General features: G+C 33.9%; 1 protein-coding gene across 20 annotated transcripts in view; it reads right to left on the reverse strand.

Moving 5' to 3' along the window:
* PDLIM5 (PDZ and LIM domain 5) overlaps positions 1-21,039 on the reverse strand; it is a 224,659-nt gene that overhangs the window by 85,231 nt on the left and 118,389 nt on the right. For 5 of the 20 annotated variants that reach the window (XM_019829215.3, XM_045056082.1, XM_045056079.1 and 2 more), the window contains exons 4-9: positions 15,729-15,771; positions 13,730-14,148; positions 7,306-7,320; positions 4,930-4,947; positions 4,498-4,670; positions 4,104-4,140 (exon numbers count right to left, since the gene is read on the reverse strand). In XM_019829215.3, coding sequence (XP_019684774.1) covers positions 4,104-4,140; positions 4,498-4,670; positions 4,930-4,947; positions 7,306-7,320; positions 13,730-14,148; positions 15,729-15,771 — 705 coding nt within the window. Of the gene's footprint in view, positions 1-2,408; positions 3,545-4,103; positions 4,141-4,497; positions 4,671-4,929; positions 4,948-5,760; positions 6,389-7,305; positions 7,321-10,765; positions 10,783-13,729; positions 14,149-15,728; positions 15,772-21,039 lie in introns of those variants that run through there. The other 15 variants (XM_019829223.3, XM_019829231.3, XM_045056084.1 and 12 more) reach the window with 9 other exon arrangements.

Consider the following 21,039-nt stretch of genomic DNA (forward strand, 5'->3'; position numbering starts at 1 on the left):
GATGCGGAGCTCAATCTCACAAACTCCAAGATCATGACTTGAGCTGAAACCAAGAGCTGGACACTTAACTGACTGAGCCACCCAGGTGCCCCGATATATGTCTAATTTCTGTATCTTGGAAGTTTTGTTTTTTAGTGCCTTTATGTATTTTTTATAGCTGTTCCCTACAAATATGTTACCAACAAATACTATAATAATGCCTCCTTTTCGTAAGTCAGTGGGTCTAATGGGAAAAGCATTAAATTGATACCTATGCTGAGAGCAGCACGAATAAGTGAATGTACTTTATTTAGCTTTGACAAACCTTTGACATACCACCTTGGTTCTTTATTTTTAAATCTGTCTTGAAAGTAGTTAGACAGAAGACAACCTCCCATTCCATATGCTGTGGACAGTATGGAGAATGTAAGTTATACGCATATGTATGACATTTTTATATCATGCTTCCGGTCACATACCACATTTTGGCTACACTGTCCTTTCCGTTCTGTGTAATTGCCACACTCCTGCTCACCTCAGGGTTTCCACACTCGTTTCGTCTGCCTTGAACGGTGACCCCAAGTCATCACATGGCTGACTCTTTTTCCTCTCTCAGGTGATGGCATTAACGTCATCTCCTCAGATATCCACACAACCCAAGTAATCCCTCCCTAAGCCAAATATCCTTTATACGAATTTACCTTAGTAACACAATTATCTCAGATCACTTTATTTATATATTTATCTGTTACTCATTATTTAATCCCTAGTTCATATCAGTGCCTGGCATTTAAGTATTCAGTAATTACTTGTGTGAAAGAATAACTCAGGCAATAAATGAATATTTGTGATTTATATGATTTTAAATACACATCGGAAGTGCGACAATTATGAACTTTTTCTTTTGGGGAAATCAATTCACCCAAATTTATGAATAAATCTGAATAAAAGATGGGATGGCTACTCTCTATCTTAATATAATTTTTATTAAATAAGCTCTCTACAATATTTTTATCTCAGTCTTCCAAAAGGGCATAATGATGTGCAAAATGAGTATATTTCCGTTTCCACAAACAATATATTTTTCAAGGGAACAAAAATATTCACTCTGTGGGTAACATTCCATCTTGTAACTGGTCAAACCTTGTAAAAACGTTGAAAATTCTTAACTTTCAAATTGTACATTAAAAACAAGCCTATGATAAAGAAACTCTGTATCAGAGAGACAAACAAAAACAAGCTATAAATTAGGTCACCAGACTTACAATAATATTTTTGCAAGGAGCTTTTACAATATTTGGCTAGCTTTTAAGCTAGGAATATAAGATGTCCCAGAAGATTAACTGAACACAGGAATTCAACCTCTGATGGGGTCAAATGGAATGTCTTTTGTGATCCTGACTGAACACTCACACTCATACTCAAATACAGATCCTTCACTTATCTAAGTGTATGCTTTCAATTAGACATTACTTTTTTTTTAATTAGGAAGGTATTAAATTCTTATTTGCAATTGTACTTATTTCAAGGTATAAAGTTCTATACATGCTCTCCTGCCTTTATTAGGAAGAAATTCTTTTATTTACTTAAAACTCTCATCTAGTTGCACTCTCTCTCAACTCTGTAGTTGGAAATTTGGCTCCTGGTGGGAAATACCTTGTTTATTCCACCATTTATTTTCATGAGAATTTGATTCCACCTACTTTCAAATATCATCTTTTGAGATGAATGAGAAGTATTAGGTATGAGAAAGCCTGGTCTAAGAAGGTCTATTTCCGTACAGAGGCCAGAGACATAGTAATAATGGATTGATGTCAGGACCATAAAATCACAAGCAGTATCTGAAGAAGAACTGCTACAGTAAAAGAAAGACACCTTAGCATATTATGAAGTACAGTGGAAATGAGCACAGGTAAATCTTAGAATTATTTTTAAGTACACTTGGTGTGCTAAATTTTAAATAGTAATCACTAACTGAAATTAATGTTAGTTTCTCCAAATTATCAGGCAGTTGACCTAGTCTATGATGATATCAAAGCAAAACAAAAAAACAAAAAAACAAAAACCTGGAAAAACAAAAGTGCCCTGAATGGGGGTGCCTGCCTGGCTCCATGGGTATACAGCATGCAACTCTTGATCTCAGGGTTGTTGAGTTCAAGTCCTGCATTGGGTATAGAGCTTACTTATAACTAATCTTCTTGTTACTCATGTAAGACATTATGTTAAGTAACATGACAATTCAGATACAAAAAAAAAAAAAAAATACAGGGCTTTATCATATTCCACACTCATTTTAGCAGCCTTGCAAAATTAAAAATGTTTTCCTAATGAAATGTCAAGATAATTATTTATTTTATGTAAGTGGTAGTGTAACAAGTCTTAGATGACACGATTACTAGCTTCAGGGAAACAGAAAACAATTACAAAGCTAAGTTAAAGGCAACTTTATTACAGTACTTTTCCAAACTTCAAAATGCATTTATTATTGAATGTATAACTAATATATAATACATTATATTACAAAACAGAAAGCATTTCTGGTCAGATGTTAGCTTGCATGTATTGCCCAAAACATAGTTTCCTAGGAACAGCAGGAACACACAATTGTTTATTTATCACTCAGTAAAATACTTCTCTGATGTCACATAAAGAATCATTTATAACTTATTTTATGTTCATTTAAAAACAAAGCAAAATTATCTTTTCTATTTCTTACTATTAATGCCTGGAAGTTGTTTATACCCTAAAAACATCCACCAGTTTAGAAATATTTCCTTTGGTAACAAGGAGGATTTTTGAAACTAACCAAACCAAAAGAACACTCTATTTCCCCATTGCAAGTAGGGGCAGAATTCTCTGCTTTCCTGTAATAGGAGCCAAATTTGGGCCTCCTCCTCTTCGGAGCCATCCTGAGTACCTGCTTTAAAAAAAAAATACCCAAATCTACAACAAACTATTCTAATACAGTCTTCTCTGTTTTCTCTTATCTCCTCACATTTGCTTAGGAGTAATTTACAACCCACGTTGAACATTATGTAATAATGAATTTAAAAGTAATCTTAGGAAATGTAGTAACATAAAGGAAGTATTTTCCAAATTAGACAAGGACATTATTTGCTCATCTGTCTCTGCTTCACACAACCAACCAAATTCAACTTACAGAAAGAATTCCTTTTCCAAGGTCACTACCCTAGTAACAATGGACACCGATGGAAATCCACCGAACAGATCCAGTCCCTTAATTTGCTCTCTTGGTTTAACATTTGTGAGCTACTGATTAGCACAAAACAAATTCATCTTCCTCTTTTTCACAACAGCAAGAAATGGTTAGAAAAGTATAGAAAAGGTTTCTATTTTTTTTTTTTTTGTAAGGCAAATTTAATACAGATTTTGCTATGAGGTTGGAAAAAAAGAAAAACTGAATGAAAAGGTATGTGCTGGCTGCTTGGGGCAGGGGGCAAGACTCATAAATCACTGTACGTTAAGAGCACGTGCTGAAACTTCATGGTGCCAGTCACGTAATTTTGTGTATTTGGGACTAAAGACGTGAAGGGGTATCTTTTCCCTGTGGAAATAAAAGAAGAAAAGAAAAGAAGAGAAGTGATAGAAGAGTCATAAGAAAGAGAAAGAAAAAGTTTCTACACTTAGATCATCATGCAGAAAACATGCTTTATAAAAGCTTAATTTCATATAGCTGTTTTATTTGATAGCAAAGATTTTAAGAGTAGAACGTTTTTATAAATGCAGACATTAATCTATAGAGCCCTCCTGGAAACATCCATTTTTATGCCCAAAATGAAATTACTACAAGACAACACATAAAACTCATTCACAGAGATCTGTAGTGTTAGCAAAGCATCCCCAAATATACTCCTCTGCCCACTTATTTCTATACTAAAGGAAATTATCCTTACACATGAAATCCAGAAATATCTACTAATTTAAAAATCCGTAAGTTTTCTAAGTCCCACATTTAAGTCCCATACAAGACACCGAAGTTAAATGCTTAGCTTCTAGCTGCAAACACAAAACACCATACCATTACACTTGAAACTATGAAAAAACAAATTGAGACCATTCAGGAAAGGAAAGCATTCAATTTACCAAAAAAACGGACAACTTACTTTGCCTTCTTTGTATTTTCAGTTTCCGATTCTTTCACTGAAATATAACAAGCAACATCCAATATTAATTTACTTTTTTAACTTGAAAAATCATTTAAGCAATTACCTGTACCCATCAATACCAAATGGTCAAGTTGCACAGAGCCACTAAAAAACATTCGCAATCATGCTGTCACCGGCTATACTATAGTCATTGCTGCTACTACTGCAACACTTTTCACCGTGACCTTCCTGGGCTGGCTTCTTATTTACATCTCCCCTATTATGCATGGCATAGTTTAAGTGTAAACTGCCTCAGGAAAATTACTGTTTCCCAATAATTGCCCATCTGTCTAAATGCTATTCTCTACGGCAGAGACCATTCACCTATCAGAATCCCTAGGTATTCACTTACGATGTTCAGTCCCAGTGATTTGGGCGAGGATTCGAAAAGAGCGAGACTGAGTTGTTCCAGTCCTCGGACGCCAGTCTTCAGTGTCCTCCATCAGTCTCTTCTTGCTGGCATCACTGTGAGTCGGTATGTGATAAAACTCCGTATTGCGCTCCACGATGTGTTTTCTTGGTGGACTAAGGTTAAGAGGGAAAGAAAGAATTAAACACTTTTAAATTATGTTAAGGATAAAATATCCTCTGCCAAATAATTTGTAATTAATACATTCAATATCAATGTTCTTTTTTATATCTTATGCTTTTCCAAGGGCACTCAGCCTCAATTTTCTTAAAAAAGCATCCTTCTAAACTAGAGTAGACCTGCTTTATCTTTAACTAGTAAAAAAAAAAAAAAAGGGTATTCACATGTTAACATAATATTCAAGAGAAGGGTTACCGTTTAGGTGGAGTTTTCCTTTTAATTGACAGAAGAAGGCAGCAGAAGAGAGATTCCATGCATAAAGAAAAGGAAAAGAATAAGAAAAGAAGGAAAATAATGAGAACTGAATAGTCCACAGTAGTTAAAAAATTTTTTGAAATTACTTGTATTGTTCTTATATCTATCTTATGCCTAACAAAACACAGATATGGACTGCATTCATTCACAACCACCGTTAAATATCAATAGGTTGCCAAAATGTATTGGTTTTTACAAAATTAAATGAAAAATCTTCACCAGGCCCAGGAACTAAGAATGGTTTAGTACAGGCTAAGACAGCAATTCCAAAATTTCCAATTTTGAAAAGGGTCAGAACGGTTACTTTCTACAGTTTTCTCATTCCTGTGTATAGATAAGCCTCATCCTGAATAAAGTTGTGTGCGGGGTCAGCGCAGAGAATAAGAAGTGTAGTATATCAGAAACCAATGAAATATTTATCAATACACCAAGATGTAAATCTTGGCTCTGTGACTTTTTTAGATATGTGATTCTGGACAAGTGAATCTCACTGAGCTTATTTTTTTTCCTTTATCAGATAAGAATATCACATACAGAGTAGCACTGTTCTGGGCATTAAATGAAATAATAAATGTGAAAGGGATTTTGTACACTACAGAGCTCAAGAACTTTGAGTTTGTTAAGAACATTCATTTTTCTATGAACAAAGCATAAATATTAAGAAATTTATAATATATATTAACAACCTAACCTAAGATCTACTGAAGGTAATGAACACTACGTTCTCTTCCTCTACCCACCCCCCAGCCCCCAAATATGACAAATGCAAACCTTTGGAGTCTATGAGTATCATTTCAGGAGAGAAAAAGGAGCCCAAGTCTCGACTAGCAGACTAAGATTTGAGAAGAGAAAGGGCTCAGAGTGTCAGATGTGGGTGGCAACATCTGCTGGGTGTAACTCACTGCTCGAAAATCACAGTACTGTCAGAATACCACTTGACTCTTGTCATTTGAATAGTCACACTATCAGTACACTGAAAGAATTTCTGCCCGGTGAAGAACATGATAAGATTAATATGAACAATGGCTTTAGAAACAGATAATAGTTTCAAGCACTACATTCTTCACTTAGTGTGTATTTTGTGCAAGTCATTTAACTTCTCTAAATCTCAATTTTACTCATCTGAGAAAGAGGGATTGTATCCTTGAAGAGTTGTTTTGAGGAATGAATAAGTAGACAGTGTATGTCAAGTGCTTTCCAAAGTACCTAATGCATAGGAACGATCACATAATGTGTTTTCTTTCATGATTAGTAAAAACATCATTTGCAATGCATATTCTAAGATTATGGGTCATCCGCTTACATAAAAAAAACAGAATCAATAATATTTACACATAAAATCAGTAACATTTATAGTTTATGGTAGAATTCTAAGATTCTGTAAGTGAAATATCTAATATTTTACTAATTACTAATTTACGTTTACTTTGTTTTAAACAAAACCTAATCCTTTTTAAAACAGAATTTTAAAAAATTAGAATAGGCAAAGAGCACTTCATAAACACACTGTATTTGGAAGATATAATTTCCTAAACAGACAACAATTTATCTCATGCAATTACATGAAAAATTTTGTTCAGCTATGAAACTTACAGTTTAAACTTCTCTATAATTAGTTAATGTAGTTTACTCTTAAGTGGTGTCAGTTTCCAGTATAAAACTCTTTTATTTTCTACAAAAGATTTGGTCTATAAAAATACAAAACAATAGTGTCAAGCTAAGAATAAGTACACTAAGAATAATAAAATGACATCACTTAAGAATACTTCTTAGCCATGACATACTTGCAGGAAGCATGGTACACCTTAGACTCTGATATTCACCACGGCTTAAGGCCTGTGTTAAGTGATACGAAGTTTCTAAACTCTACACTCTGATGACTATGATTAAAGGAGAGAGTAATCTCGATTTTATTTTTTAAAATATAGTTGGGATAGAACATAAATTTAACTATCAAGAGCAAATAATTTATTTCAAAATGTAGATATTCACAATTAGCAAGTTTACATTCAAATTAAAAAAAAAAAATTAACGAGGAAAGCCCAAACGAGGTCACTAACTCCAGCATACTTATTTCCCTGAAGGTTTGGCTTACTAAGTTTTTTCCACTGAAGAAGTGGAAAACACACCCACTGATTTATATGAAGTTCTCTAGCAGGAGAAACATGTTTCCTATGCTCCTTATAACATATGTGAAAATTCTTGCAAAAAGACACTAATAAAGTTTGCTGGTAGTATTAAACTAAAAGCAGGATGGAAAGTTACAGAGAGACAATGATGAAAATTACAAAAAGGAACCACTGATTAGGTACTTACACGGTGCCAGGGTTACTGAAGGAGGAGTAATACATACAAAAAAGATGTGACAGAGTAGATAAGACATTGATGTTCCCAGGATAAAGGAAAATAGACACAGATGAAGCAAAGAAAAAAAGAAAAGAAAGAGAAAAGAAAAAAGATGAGAAGAAAACAAAAAGGAAATAATGAAATTTAAAACAATCAATTTACATGAAGATACTACACAAACATCATGCTTCAAAATAAACATGTAAACACAGACAAAAATGAACACATGTTAGTCAAAATTCTGTTACACTGTTAACAGAGAAAGATGCACTGTTTAAAAATATCTCTAGGTTTATATAAATTCTTTTTAGCAGGAATCCGAATTCTTATTATGTTCCTAACAAAAGGCAGAAAATAAAATAATTATTAGATGTCATATGTAGAAACAGAACATTTTAGAATCACTTAAAATCAGAGCAGAATAAGAGAAAGTCTTTCACTCACATAATATATGAAGTGTATATTAATAGCAAATACAACCTTCTAACAAAAATTATCCTGAATCATTAAAATAAAAACTCAAAAAGCCAAAAAAAAGAAAGAAAAGGAAAAGAATCACTATATTTTATACCTGAAACTAACATAAAACACTGTATGTTAACTAACTGGAATTAAAATAAAAATCTAAAAGCCAAAGAGTTATCCTGAATCGTGTATTATAAAGAAATAACATGCTAGCCTATTTGATGTTTTCTCTTATTTTTTAAAAATGTGATTATAGGGGCACCTGGGTAGCTCAGTCAGTTAATCATCTGACTTCAGCTTAGGTCATGATCTCCCTGTTCGTGAAATTGAGCCCCGCATCAGGCTCTATGCTGACAGCTCAGAGCCTGGAGCCTCCTTCAGATTCTCTGTCTCCCTCTCTCTCTGCCCCTTCCTTGCCCATACTCTCTCTCTCCCTCTCTCTCTCTCTCTCAAATATATAAACATTAAAAAAAAATTTTTAATAAAAATGTGATTATAATAGAAAATATAGGCAGCATACTGGATCACCCAATTTTCATAATCTCCTCTGTCATTACCACCACTCTTACTGACAAGCAAATCCCAGTAAGTTCAGAACAGATTTGTAGGAACCCATACTTTCATGTTATCAGTTACCTACCTATTGCTCAGAAAGGCATGTCTGATATGATATAGTAAAGGCACTACATTAATAACATCTGAAGAAGAAAAACCTCACAACATAATTCATTCACACAGCCTATTAACCATACAATCATTAAAAACAAGTATATTTCTATTCTATTATGAAGACTGAAGTATAAACTCTACATAGTTTTCGAAAACACTGCTGAACCAATCCTTCTGCCATGAAGTTTAGTCAGAGTAACTAGTAATTCATTTTGAACATAGTGACAAAAACTGCCTACCAGTTTTAATACCAACACAGGCAGTTAGCTGTATTAGCTACAGATATATCAAAGTCAGCTTCATAAACTCAACAGAGGGCTGAGTTTCACTGAACAGGGGGTGGGATGCCAGAGGTAAGCTGATCTCAATATTTACAGATACTTACTCTTCTCTAGCCACAATGCAAAGCATTCTTTCCTCTGCGTTACTATTTTAAAGAGCAGGTAAGTAGTTTTTCAAAATAACCTCCCCTGAACTGAATTTTAGACATATATTTAAACCTTTTAAAGTTTAGGGGAAAAGTTTTATATTAACATGAAGTTGGGAGAGACACATTCTATGGTGTAGTCAGTTGCGGCAGGTATAGACTTGACTGGTTTCAACCTAAAGATGCCAATTTGTATATGTCGAATAAATATTTTCACATATTTCAGATAATGTGCCCAAGAGGAATGGCCCATCATATACTGCAACAGCTTTTGTGCCAATGTGACCATGAGAAGACCAGGCTTCTCACCCTGGCTAAGCTGCCCACCTCCCCTGTGCCCTGAACAATGTGCAATCTACAGAAGCCTCTTTCCTCCACAGTGGAATGGACTACAATTTCCCATTCTTTCAGACTTCTTCTATAGGCATATGTTTAACATATTTGAAGGCACTCTGCAAACCATACAAACAGATTTGTTGTTGGGGCAGATCCCCTAATTGCTTGTTTAAAAAAAAAGTACTGTAGTTTAGGCATATTATTCATCCATACTGTCCCAACCCATTTAAAAACAAACACCAGTTCAAAGTAACAAATAAGCCAGGGTCACAGTCAGATGATGCACAGGAAGGCACAGTAAACTGGCTTCGAAAACCCTAGGCTTGAATCTTAAATTACTTACAAGCTGCATGACATGAGAAAATTAAGTAACCTGTCAGTATTCAATTAAATTGAACTAAATCACGTAGTGAATTGAGAAACACCTAGAACAGTGCACAGCAATCCCTAATAAATTAACGAATTTACATATTTAACCTAATGCTTAAATTTATTTCTCCAAGGCCCAGTTTTTGCCCTTTACAAATCAAATTGTTTGTTACACTGGAATTTAGTAACTAGTCAAAATCTTTGTGTGTAAGAATTTAAATAATAAATTAGGGTTTGAGGATGTTTCACTAGTATGCTGATACACTATATTCCTATGTGTATATAACATGGAACTAATTATTCAATTAGTGGGACCACAGCCACACTGGAACAAAGGTTCTAGTAATTTGATTGTTAATTCTCTTGAATGTGTCTAAGATAGTTAAATATTCCGTATTTCCCATTCTAATCTACAACGTAGATAAATTTCAGCACATGCTCGGAATAATCGTAACATGAAATTAATTTAAGTCCTTATCTAATGTGATTTTTATCTATTTTAAGGCTATTAATCCCCAGCCAGTTTACCATCAATACCAACAGACACAAAAGCGTGGTTTTAAAGTATACCACTGTGATGCCCAATGTCTATGTCAACTACCTGTGACATTTAATAAGTCAGTAACTATCTCTCTTAACCAATTTCAAAGGTATGCATAAACTTTCTATTATGCAGTGACACACAACAGTACACAGAAAAGTCTAAAACTGTCAGCAACGTTGTTTAAAAAATAAAAACGGTTCTTAGAGACTTTACCTGGGAAACACTGGTTTGTTATATGAATTTGGAAACCAACTCAGTTTTATATATGCTATTCACTGGTGGTACATCTGTTTATGATTTCTCTTGTATCTTTCTCTTTATCTTCTAATAGTCTCAACTCACACAAATTACATTCCCCAAGCATTATCTCTTGTAAACCACTACACAGCAAACCCCACATATATTTTATGACAAAAGTTAAACACGACTATTTTTTGCCATAAAGCAATTCACTACAACATAGCGATGCAAACCAAACTTATTGAAAACGCTAAATATGGTTCTTCTAAATGACAGCTATTTTGCAAAATGTAACTCAATTTTGCAAAAATCGGACACATTCATGCTATTTACTCATATATAAATCACCATATTTCCTCTCCAGTAATGTGGATACTAACTTTGTCACTTGTGTTTTCTGTAAAGAGAAAAGCATTTAAAAATATTACTACCGTACCATTATATTTTGCATCTTCCAAGGCCAAGTTCTTCAAAATAACACATTGGAACTGTTAGAAGAAATTGCAGTCCAACAAAATTGAAATTAATAAAGGATACATGAAAGACTTACCTCTTTAAAGCAGTGGCACATTATAATGCAAGGGCACATGGAAAGCGAAAAGGTAAATTACTTAAACTACTTGATGCAAAATAGCTTTCCTTCTGCTTTGGAATATAAAGTCCCATTTTGCTCTAAGTAGAGTAAGTGGGGAAAGGAGTTAGGAAAATAGCAAGACCAGTAATTTGTTTATGTAGAAGAAAGATTAAAAATTTCCTAAAGGGCCCTGTTCATTATTATCTATAAGAAGGAACAAGAACACTTACATAGTATTGTTAAGAAATATTCTAAAACTATCAGCATAATTATAGACCTCATACTTTACAATGAATAACTATTTCTCAGTAATAATGCATAATGAAGACATACTCTTTTTGTGTCTTATGTTTACTAATCCTATATAAATTTGGGTGAGATGCCTATCAAATTGGCATATGAGCCAGTTACTTTAAATCACTTAAGGACTAATAATCTTTCTGCTTTGAGGAAAAAGACAACTTACAAATTTAGCTTTATACCCTTCTGAACTCTTTAAATTTTTGGTTCCTGTAATGTATTATTTTTAAAATAAAAAGTAATTAATAAAAAAGTAACAACTCTCAACTTTGAAAGGGTTTTTTTGCATACCTTTTGTAATATTATAAAAACATGAAGAAATTACTAATCACATAATTACTAAATAGTCTGACAATGATTTCAGAAAAACAGTTTGATTCCTGATGAAGGAAACACACTCGTCAACGCACCTCTTCAAAATGACTCATCACTGACTAGTAAAGTGTCTGATCTATTTTTTTTGATTTCTCTAATCTAAATGTAGTGAGAGAAATGGCACGGCAAATGTGTTGTAGAATTTCACAGACACCACAGGCACTCTGTTTTCAGGTGATCCAGTTTTCACTGTCCAACATCTGGACATTTGAAATCGAGCTGTTTTAAAATATACCCAGTTTGCAAACGCAAAGCTGTAACTTGCTTGCTAATGATGCCAAATATGCGATAACCCCTTTTCTCCTGAATCTTGCACAGACCTAGACACAGGCACAGGCTCGGCAATCACATGTCCATTGATTAAAAAGCCATCCCCGAAGCCCTATGACTACACCACTGCCTACAGTTTCATTTTGAAAATAATAAGCTGTAAATCATTTTAAGTTTAATCATCCAAGCTGTAGTTATAAAACAAAACTTTAAGCTTCATATTCATAGTTCCACGTTTTAAATGAAGTACCCACTTCCATAACCTCAATTTACTTTTACCTCTACAAGTTTCCATTCAGAAGACTATCTTATAAAATTTCAAGATATGTTAGTAAGGAGAAAATATGTTTGTTCAGACACTTCTTCCAGGGGACTTTTATGTACTGAAACTGGAATTTCATCAACATAGCAAACTTCCGCCCTGAGTTTTCTATGGGGCCAACAATTTGACGGGCTGCATCTTTCTTTCCAGAATATCTACTCTGATTAAAATCTGCTGTCTGAAAAGAAACATACAAAAAAAAAAAAAAAAATACAACCCAACACTACGTACTATTTCTTTTCCTCAAATAAAAGAAGAAATAACTTGCTTTGAAGGACGCTAGTTTTACTCATATGTATGTCAAAACTTTAAAAAGCCACCCACAACCACAAAACCGTATGTTGGGACCAGTAGCTGTTCTTCCAGACCTCCTGCTCTTTCTCTCAGCAGCAGCCTTGGAGATCTGCCACCTTCCATTTCAAAGCCCCAAGGTTGCCATGGCAGCAGTGCTACAGACAGCACAGCCCCTTCATTACACGAATTAACATTCGGAAGGGATTACCTCAGAAAGGACCTATCCACGCAATTATTTTAATTATACTTCCCTGGGAACTGGCATTGGTAAAAACCATCATGCATGCAGATGATTTCCCTTTTAAAGCACGTTTTTGTCACAATAAATCTGATCAAAATGATTTTACACAAATGACTTTGGCTTCAAGTATGGTCACTGAATTCCAAAAAGACTAAAATGACCATCTAGAAATGGAGGCTGCTGAAAATGGACTTCAATCTTTAAAAAAAAATACCTCAAGAAGGGAAAAATCACAAGGAATGGAATTTCAAAACCTTCCACTGACATTATGTATTTAGTACCCACTTCTGTAAATCCATTCATTTTAGAAAAACCTTTACAATGAAAATATTCCCTACTTTGCTTCTGATGTTTGTGACGCATCCTTTGATGTTATTGTTTTACCATTACTGTTTGCTTTTACAGACTAAATTCTAGCCTAAGCTTATCTGAAAAGAATGTTGCTGGCTATCCGACCTAAGCTAATGCATCATACATAGACATGAGTCAAAACTAAATTTGTTTTCTGTCTTAAGACTACGTCCCAAGAAAAAAAGCTTTTCAAACTCCTCACTTCCTCTCTCCTTAGGGTGAGATACATAAGCTGACACAACTTTAACCAGTCTGTTTAAACTTTTGGTGACTAATAAAAGGACGGAAAAATTGAGAAAGAAAGATTCAAGCTCTGCCTTGCATTATAAGTGCCAGCTGCTCCTTGTTATGCCAGGACTTGGAGAAAGAGTTACAGAGCATGTTACATGGTTCATGACATATCAAAATGCATATTTAGGTTTTGGTTAACCTATAATTGCCTTGCAGAAAGTGCTGTACATATATAATATAAAGCTACATGTTAATGAAGCAAATGAAACTTCATCTCCGTTCCTTCAAAGTACAGCTGATTGGGGGCGGGGGGATATAGATTATTTCCTGGAAACTGCCTGAAAGAAGAGTTTGGATAAGAGCAGAAAGCACCCTTGGCCACCTACCCATTTTGCTGTTTACTGTCACCCTGGGATCCTCTTCTCTGCCCCTCTGCTAGCTCCTGAGCAGTCTCGGAACACACGCTGGTGACTGTGGGCTGCCGTGGGACATTAACTGCAGGTTTACCAGCGCTCAGTGCAGACGAATGCTGGTCAGCACTAAGATTGGCATTAGCATGCAGTCCAGATGCAGCGAATGAGGGAGGAGTGACAGCAGCCACGGGTGGAGGGGAAGCGTGTGATGAAGTGGTCGCATGGGGTGGGGTGAAGGCGGACGATGGTGACGGGATGGATGTGACTTTTGGTGAAGACACAGAACCAAAGGGTCGTGGTGCCTTATTGTAGGCCGTGTTGGTTGTGGAAGTGACTTTGGACACAGCAGGAGATGGAATGGGCACAGGTTTAACTACTTCTTTAGGTTCTCCCTATGTGAAATAAAAATAAACACACACAAAAACACACCATATACATGCAAGATAGATTCACTGAAAAGAACACACAGCTGGTTTTTAAAAAGACAAACACAATCGTGTTAGCAGCCCAAACTTTACATGTTTCTAGATAAAAACAATGAGCATAACATGCATGCCAACTGGTCCCAACATGCGTAACACGATGCACACAATGAGTATATTTTTTATAAAAATGAAATAAGTTTCAAAATATTTAGGAACTCAGAGCAGGACACTATCAAAAAGACTAAACACGTCATCATACGTGTCAATATACACTTTAAATTTTCCAAAAGGAAAAAATTTAAATACCCCACAATAAACAAAATATTGCCAATGGAAACATTTAAAATATCCAGAGTCTTAATTATAATTTCATCTTTTAAAAATGTTTACTCTCCAGAGTATAGAATTTTGACTCATGAGTAAACAGCAGCACATTTTTAAGTGTTCAATTTTTTTAGTATGCTAAAATGGAAGAACAAAGACCATTTTCATCTAACTCAGAAATGTGCACATTCTGATGAATCATTGTGAATGAATATATTACTTAAAAGAAAAATGTCAACAATCCACCTGTTTCTCTCTCTGGAATGTTTTGAGATATTATTTGGAGATAGAATAAAATTCTTTCCCTTTTCCAAAATAAATAGTTAATAGTTACATGAGGAAAAAAATGATCTTAGATGTTTCTTCATTGCCATTTCTCAAAGAAAAATTAACTACTAAGAAAGGTCAATTCCTCCCAAAATGTTAATTTGTATTTGCAAATCCCTATTCCAAAGAAAGTGTAAAGTTAAAACAAACAAACAAACAAAAAACAAGTTCCTATGACATTCATAAATAAATACCTACTCATCCTACCATCCCAAAAGAAAAACAATCAATCTTTTAAAAAACTTACAATGTGGCTCTATTATATTTAAAAAAAATAAGTAATAATCTAAATTAATCTTATAGAAATAATAAAGCTAATTGAGGGGGGAAAGTAACTTAATGTCTCAGCACATCAACATAAAGAATTCAATAAAAAGGACAAGTGAAATAAAGGGGAAAACCCCCCAAAAGTATAAACCAGCTGTATGCGAATAATGGTTTGGGACATTTTGAGGATATATATGAGAGAAAAAAGGTACCTGTCAATAACCTAATCCAAAATACTCTAAAAATGCAATTAAAAATCTATTAATATTACTAATAAAATGTTATTAAAGACTTGTGATACTCATTTTCAGTATACATTTACTTTCTTTAAATTATGTGACTTAAGATAGGCAAATTAAAAGTGAACGTGGATGTAAGAAATATGGACATAAGTTATTGATAATATATGGCCCTGGAAATCATGCTTTAATAATATAGGTACAATTACAGACTCTAATTATGTGTTGATTTCCATCCCTCCGCCCCCAAATCTTTAAAGGAAAAGAACTGTGAGGAAAATTATACTGAAACTATAAATTGTCACTATGGCCTAAGACAGGAAATGGAAATAACAGTGATCCAGGAAGGACTATCAAGTGGTACCTAGCGATACTAGATGAGAAACATACCTTTTGAACGGGGACTGGCTCAGGCTTGGGTGTAGCAGAGGCCCTGAAGAGAAAAAAAAAGAAAGAAAAAGGGGAAAAAAAAAACCACATAAATTTTTGCAAACATCTAGTGAATGGAATTTTTATTAGTATATACCTTAATATATCATCAGAATTTATAGCTTCATAATTCATAATCTCGACTATTCGTAATCTACTAATTAATTAACTCATGTAACTCAAAATGCTGCAAGTACCAACATCCTTAAACACTAAGTATTCATTAGTTCTCTACTTACTCAAATGAGGCAAGACAAACACCAATCATGTTTCCTAATGCATCCGTGTTTAAGCTTTCAAGTAAGGTTATTCCCCACCCAAAAGGGAAAAGTATACTAAACATGACTTTCTCATCCCTGGGAAGTTGAAATACCTTATCTGAACCTCTGTCTCCAATAGTACCTGCCTTTTCTCCTACCTAACATCCACGAATACGTCCACAGGATATCGGGTCTCTATGAAGATACTGAATAAATTCTGGTTGAACTCGGTCACCAAATGAGTATTTATTTTGTATTTATATTCTTACATGTTTATGCAAGTTAATATTTGATACACTAAAACTAAACTGTAAGTTCTTCCATTAGGCTATAATTTCAGTGAAGAAATGACCATGTCCCATTTGTGTGTCTATATCAGCACAGTGCCTGGCATGTAACAGGTTATCAGTAATGAGTGTGAAAAGGAGAGAACAAGGAAAGAAATCCATGCATAGAACCTATTTCAAAATTCAAATTAACTATTTTCGATATATGCTTTTTTGTATTATTATTGTCATTTTGATTAGCATGGACTAACAGTAACAATAATTGACTTAGAACAATTATCTCATATAATCATGACAAATTAACCAAAGTAGCAACTATCATTATCCCCATTTTTCAGATGAGGTATTTCAAAGTTTACAGTAAGTAAATTATATAGGATACAACTTATATATACTTATTATATATTGCAATATACAAGTTGTAGTCAAGGATAACTAAATGATCGGGAAAGCTAATAACTTAAAGGCTATTTACCCAGTCTTAAAGTACATATTATGTTTAATAATGCCAGAAGCAATGTGACTCTTCTTATAATACAAGACTATAGATAAGATACCAAGTACAAAATTCAAGAAATGTAACCATAGTAAGTAAATAAGTGACAACAATTTTAAGCTACAAACCATGAGGCTGTTTTACTTACAGAGATAACAGATAACTGATAAAAGAAGCTAGCATAGGATATTTGATCTCTATGACTATAACCTAATAATGAACTCCAACCAGCATTTTTTAGCAGCAACTGAATTTTCCAATAACAACTAATTTGATTAGTTAGGGCAAGCACTGACTGAAAAATTGGCTAACCTAATGAGGCTACAATGGATGCTAACACTCGATTACTACAATATAGAATTATACTCTGTGAAGTTGCATAACTTTCCATGTGTACTCTCAAATAGACTCTCAAATTTCTTTTAGCTTATAGGGCTGTTATAATAAGCAAAGGAAACAAGTTCAAGTACAGAACAGTGGAATCTTCCTTTCATTGAAATTTCACAATAAGATGTAATCACAAAGGATCTACTTATTAAAACCACCCAAGATATTATTGGAAGCTTGCCATAATTGGATGGTTTCCTTTTTCATCTGGACACTTAAAGGTGCATGAAACTATTAGCAATCTAATAACAATTTATAGAAAAGAACATGATGTTTAACAGTCACCAAGTTTCCAAACAGAACAAAATGCATGTATCCTATGTCTATGAAAACAAACCTCTCAGTCTTTTCTAGGTGTTACTTCTTAACCAATGTTAGCAATAACAACAAGAATCTCAGAATGGCTAGTTTTCATTAATTTTGGAGTCCAACCTCTTTTTTGTTGAGAAAGCACAGAATAATAATGAGTCCTAAAATACTTAGTGGACTGAAGGTTCTAAAAAAATACTGCTTGAAATCTTGTATTCACAATAGAGCTTAAAATCTGAAACTTGAATGTTTGCCCTGCTTGCTTTCTGATAAAGTCTCACAAGTGCAATGAACCAAACTAAGCCAAGCAGTCAGAAAAAAAATGGACAACACACCCTCAAAATTCTGAAATTGAGTCCATTACACATTGAAAGCACAAATATAATTTTGTAAATAAAAAACAGACTTACTCATAATGAAATGTCAAATAGTTGATACTAGATCCAATAGAAATTAGCTTCATGGGTTTTTATATATATAAATAACCTCAAATGAGTCATAAAATCATTGAAACTGTGTATTTCCTTAAAGTTACTCAATCACATGACAAATTTTATATAATTTTATATATTTTTAATTTATATATATATTTAATTTATATATTTAATTTATATAAATTAAATAAATTAAATAAATAAATTAAATATACTTAAATAAATATATTTATTTAATGTATTTAAGTGTAATTACATAGTCGTGACACTAAAACTACTGTGGTGTGAGAAATTAGAATACACGACAAATGAAATCTGCAAAATTAATGAACAGCATTAGTACTACTTTAAAAAATCAAACTTTACAAATTATTACAAAATAAAAAAATAAACATATACCATCTTTTGCTCTCAGACGTGCTGAGATTTTTTTTTAAATGTTAATACATAATGTTTGTGAGAATACATGTTGCTGGGAGAACTATATACTATTAAAGCTCTCTTGAAAAATAATTTGGTGTTTATTTATAAAAAGCCTTGAAGACCACTCATGCTCTTTGAAACAATAATAGTCAATTTCTGGGAATCTATCATAAGGAAATAATTTGAAGTATGTAAAAGATTTTATGTACAAAGATATTAATTCCCTACAGGATAACTTATAATAATGAAAAATTGGAAACAATTGATTAAATAAACAACAACAAGGAAATGGTTAACTGCAATATAACCATATGATGAAACAGGCAATGATTAAAATCATTCTTTGAAAGAATCCTGAATTGCATGATAACATGCTAATTTCATGATGTTAAGTGATAAAAGGAAGATATAAAAGAACATATCTAGAATGGTCAGTGCATGGAAAAAAGTAGATGGAAACAGACTTAACATTTTAGTAGCGGCTCTATTTGTTTTTTTCTCTCGTGTGTGTTTTGTATGTACATTCTATGACAAGTAAGACTATTTCTAAAAGTATGTTTCACAGAAAGGTACTTTTCAAAACACAGAACAAGAAAGAGTTTCTGTTACTAAAGATATCTGGAAAACTTAAAGTTACATAATTGTGTTAGCCACAGAACTTCTCAGAGCCTTTAAAAAAATTTGCGAGAGAGGGTATGAGTTGGGGACAGGCAGAGAAAGAGAGAGAGAGAGAGAGAGAGAGACAGAGAGGGAGGGAGGGAGGGGGAGAGAGAGAGAGAGAGAGAGAGAGAGAGAGAGAGAGAATCTGAAGCAGGCTCCAGGCTCTGAGCTGTCAGCACAAAGCCTGATGAGGGGCTCAAACTCACAGACCGTGAGATTCACGACCTGAGCTGAAGTCAGACGCTTAACCGACTGAGCCACCCAGGCGCCCCTTCAGAGCATTTAAATACCTAAAAAAGAAAACACTGCAGATTGTTGTTCATCTGTCCCTTTGAACCATGGCATACTAATCTATTTAGAATACTCATTTATTTAGGAAAACTTTCTCAAGACTGGAGTTAGTGGAAAACCCCTCTAGGAAATGCTGTTTTAAAGAAACAATAAAGAAAGTAAACCTCTGTAAGTCTGAAATGTTTATTTAAGTCTCCTAGAAGCAGCTAAAATGAAGAAAAAGAAACATTATAATCCATACAATCCCCAAAATCTCTTGTCATACAGAGTATCTTCTTTATCTTCAACTTTATTAATAAGACACCCAGAGATTATGAGCATAATTTAAATCAGTGTTTAAGGGAGGAAAACCCCATTTCCTTCACCAAGCTGAAATATGTATTTCCTATATTCCCTGAGAAACTCCTCATATATGATAAGTAAAACTATTTCTCAAAACTAAGATTTTTAGTTATCTATCTTAAAAATAAAATACACGTTAGACTGAGCATCTGTTTTACTTTAGAAATGTCACACATTACTTAAAAAGTCAATAATTTTAAACAGACTTTTAAATAAAATACATAAGCAGTTTTTAAAACTGAGGTATAATTATTAAAAATCATTCCTACATTTTTTTCTCTTCAAATCCTAGGAAATATGCAGTGAGATGATATATCTCCCTTTCGACCACAGTGATCATCACAAGTGCCTTCGGTGGAGTGTGTGCTTCAATCCAGCAGAGATTCTGGCAATGGCTCAGTGCCATGGGCTCAACAATAGGCTTATTGTTCTCTCTTCTGTTAGTGCAAAGCCACTGTACAGGAGTAAGCCATGATGGTGAGAGACTAGTGCCTTGGCCCAGTACTATCCCTCGGCTCAAGGAATTCAGAGAACAAAGCCATCAGTGTGGCTATAACAATCTATTTTGAAAGTTGACTGATTTTTTAAGAGCAGTATCCAAAATAAAAATTCTCTGATGCACTGCAAACAGTCTCAGAACTTCTGGCCAAACAGTTGAAAGGAATTCTATGACATAATGAATTTTGTTAGAAACTAGAATTGTGTGATGCCCTGGTTACGATAATGTATAGGAAAAATAAAGCCATAAATAAGCAATAGCTCTATCAAGGATTAGATTCAAAGGTGTGGAAACTGGGTGCGGCTCTGATAAATCTGAAACAAACAACTGCCACTTGATAATTACTTCCATCAAATAAAACTGCATCTTATGTACACCCAATGAATAGTGTTATATTTAAGTTATATTTTTAATGATTTAATGCATTGTTCTAATATTGCTTTACAAAATAATGTGCTTTGAGTTAATGAAGTCGCCAATGAAATGTTCACACTGCTATTTAAGAATGAGGAATTAAGCAACAGAACTAAACTGATAAAGATTATTCACATTACTCATTATGTCTTGGTGACTCCTTCAACCATATCTAATATACTTAACTCATAAACAAGCATACCGAAAACAGGAGGATTTTTAGTTCCTCTTCTGTGAGATGAGCTCTATCTAAGTTTCCCACAGCATGGCCATCTTTGGGCTCACTGACCTCAAGACCCATAAACACTAGGGTACATCATTAATCACTTTAATTGCAAAGTTGTCAATTTGCAATAACAAAGCAACTCCAGAGGGGAAAAAGTGAGCACTCAAGTGTGCAGAGAGATGTCTCCTTAAACAATTTCCCCATATTTTATTGTGTACTTCCAGTCTATTCTATTGCAAACTCA

Source organism: Felis catus, chromosome B1 (genome assembly GCF_018350175.1).
Source record: "Felis catus isolate Fca126 chromosome B1, F.catus_Fca126_mat1.0, whole genome shotgun sequence".
Classification (NCBI taxonomy): domain Eukaryota; kingdom Metazoa; phylum Chordata; class Mammalia; order Carnivora; family Felidae; genus Felis; species Felis catus.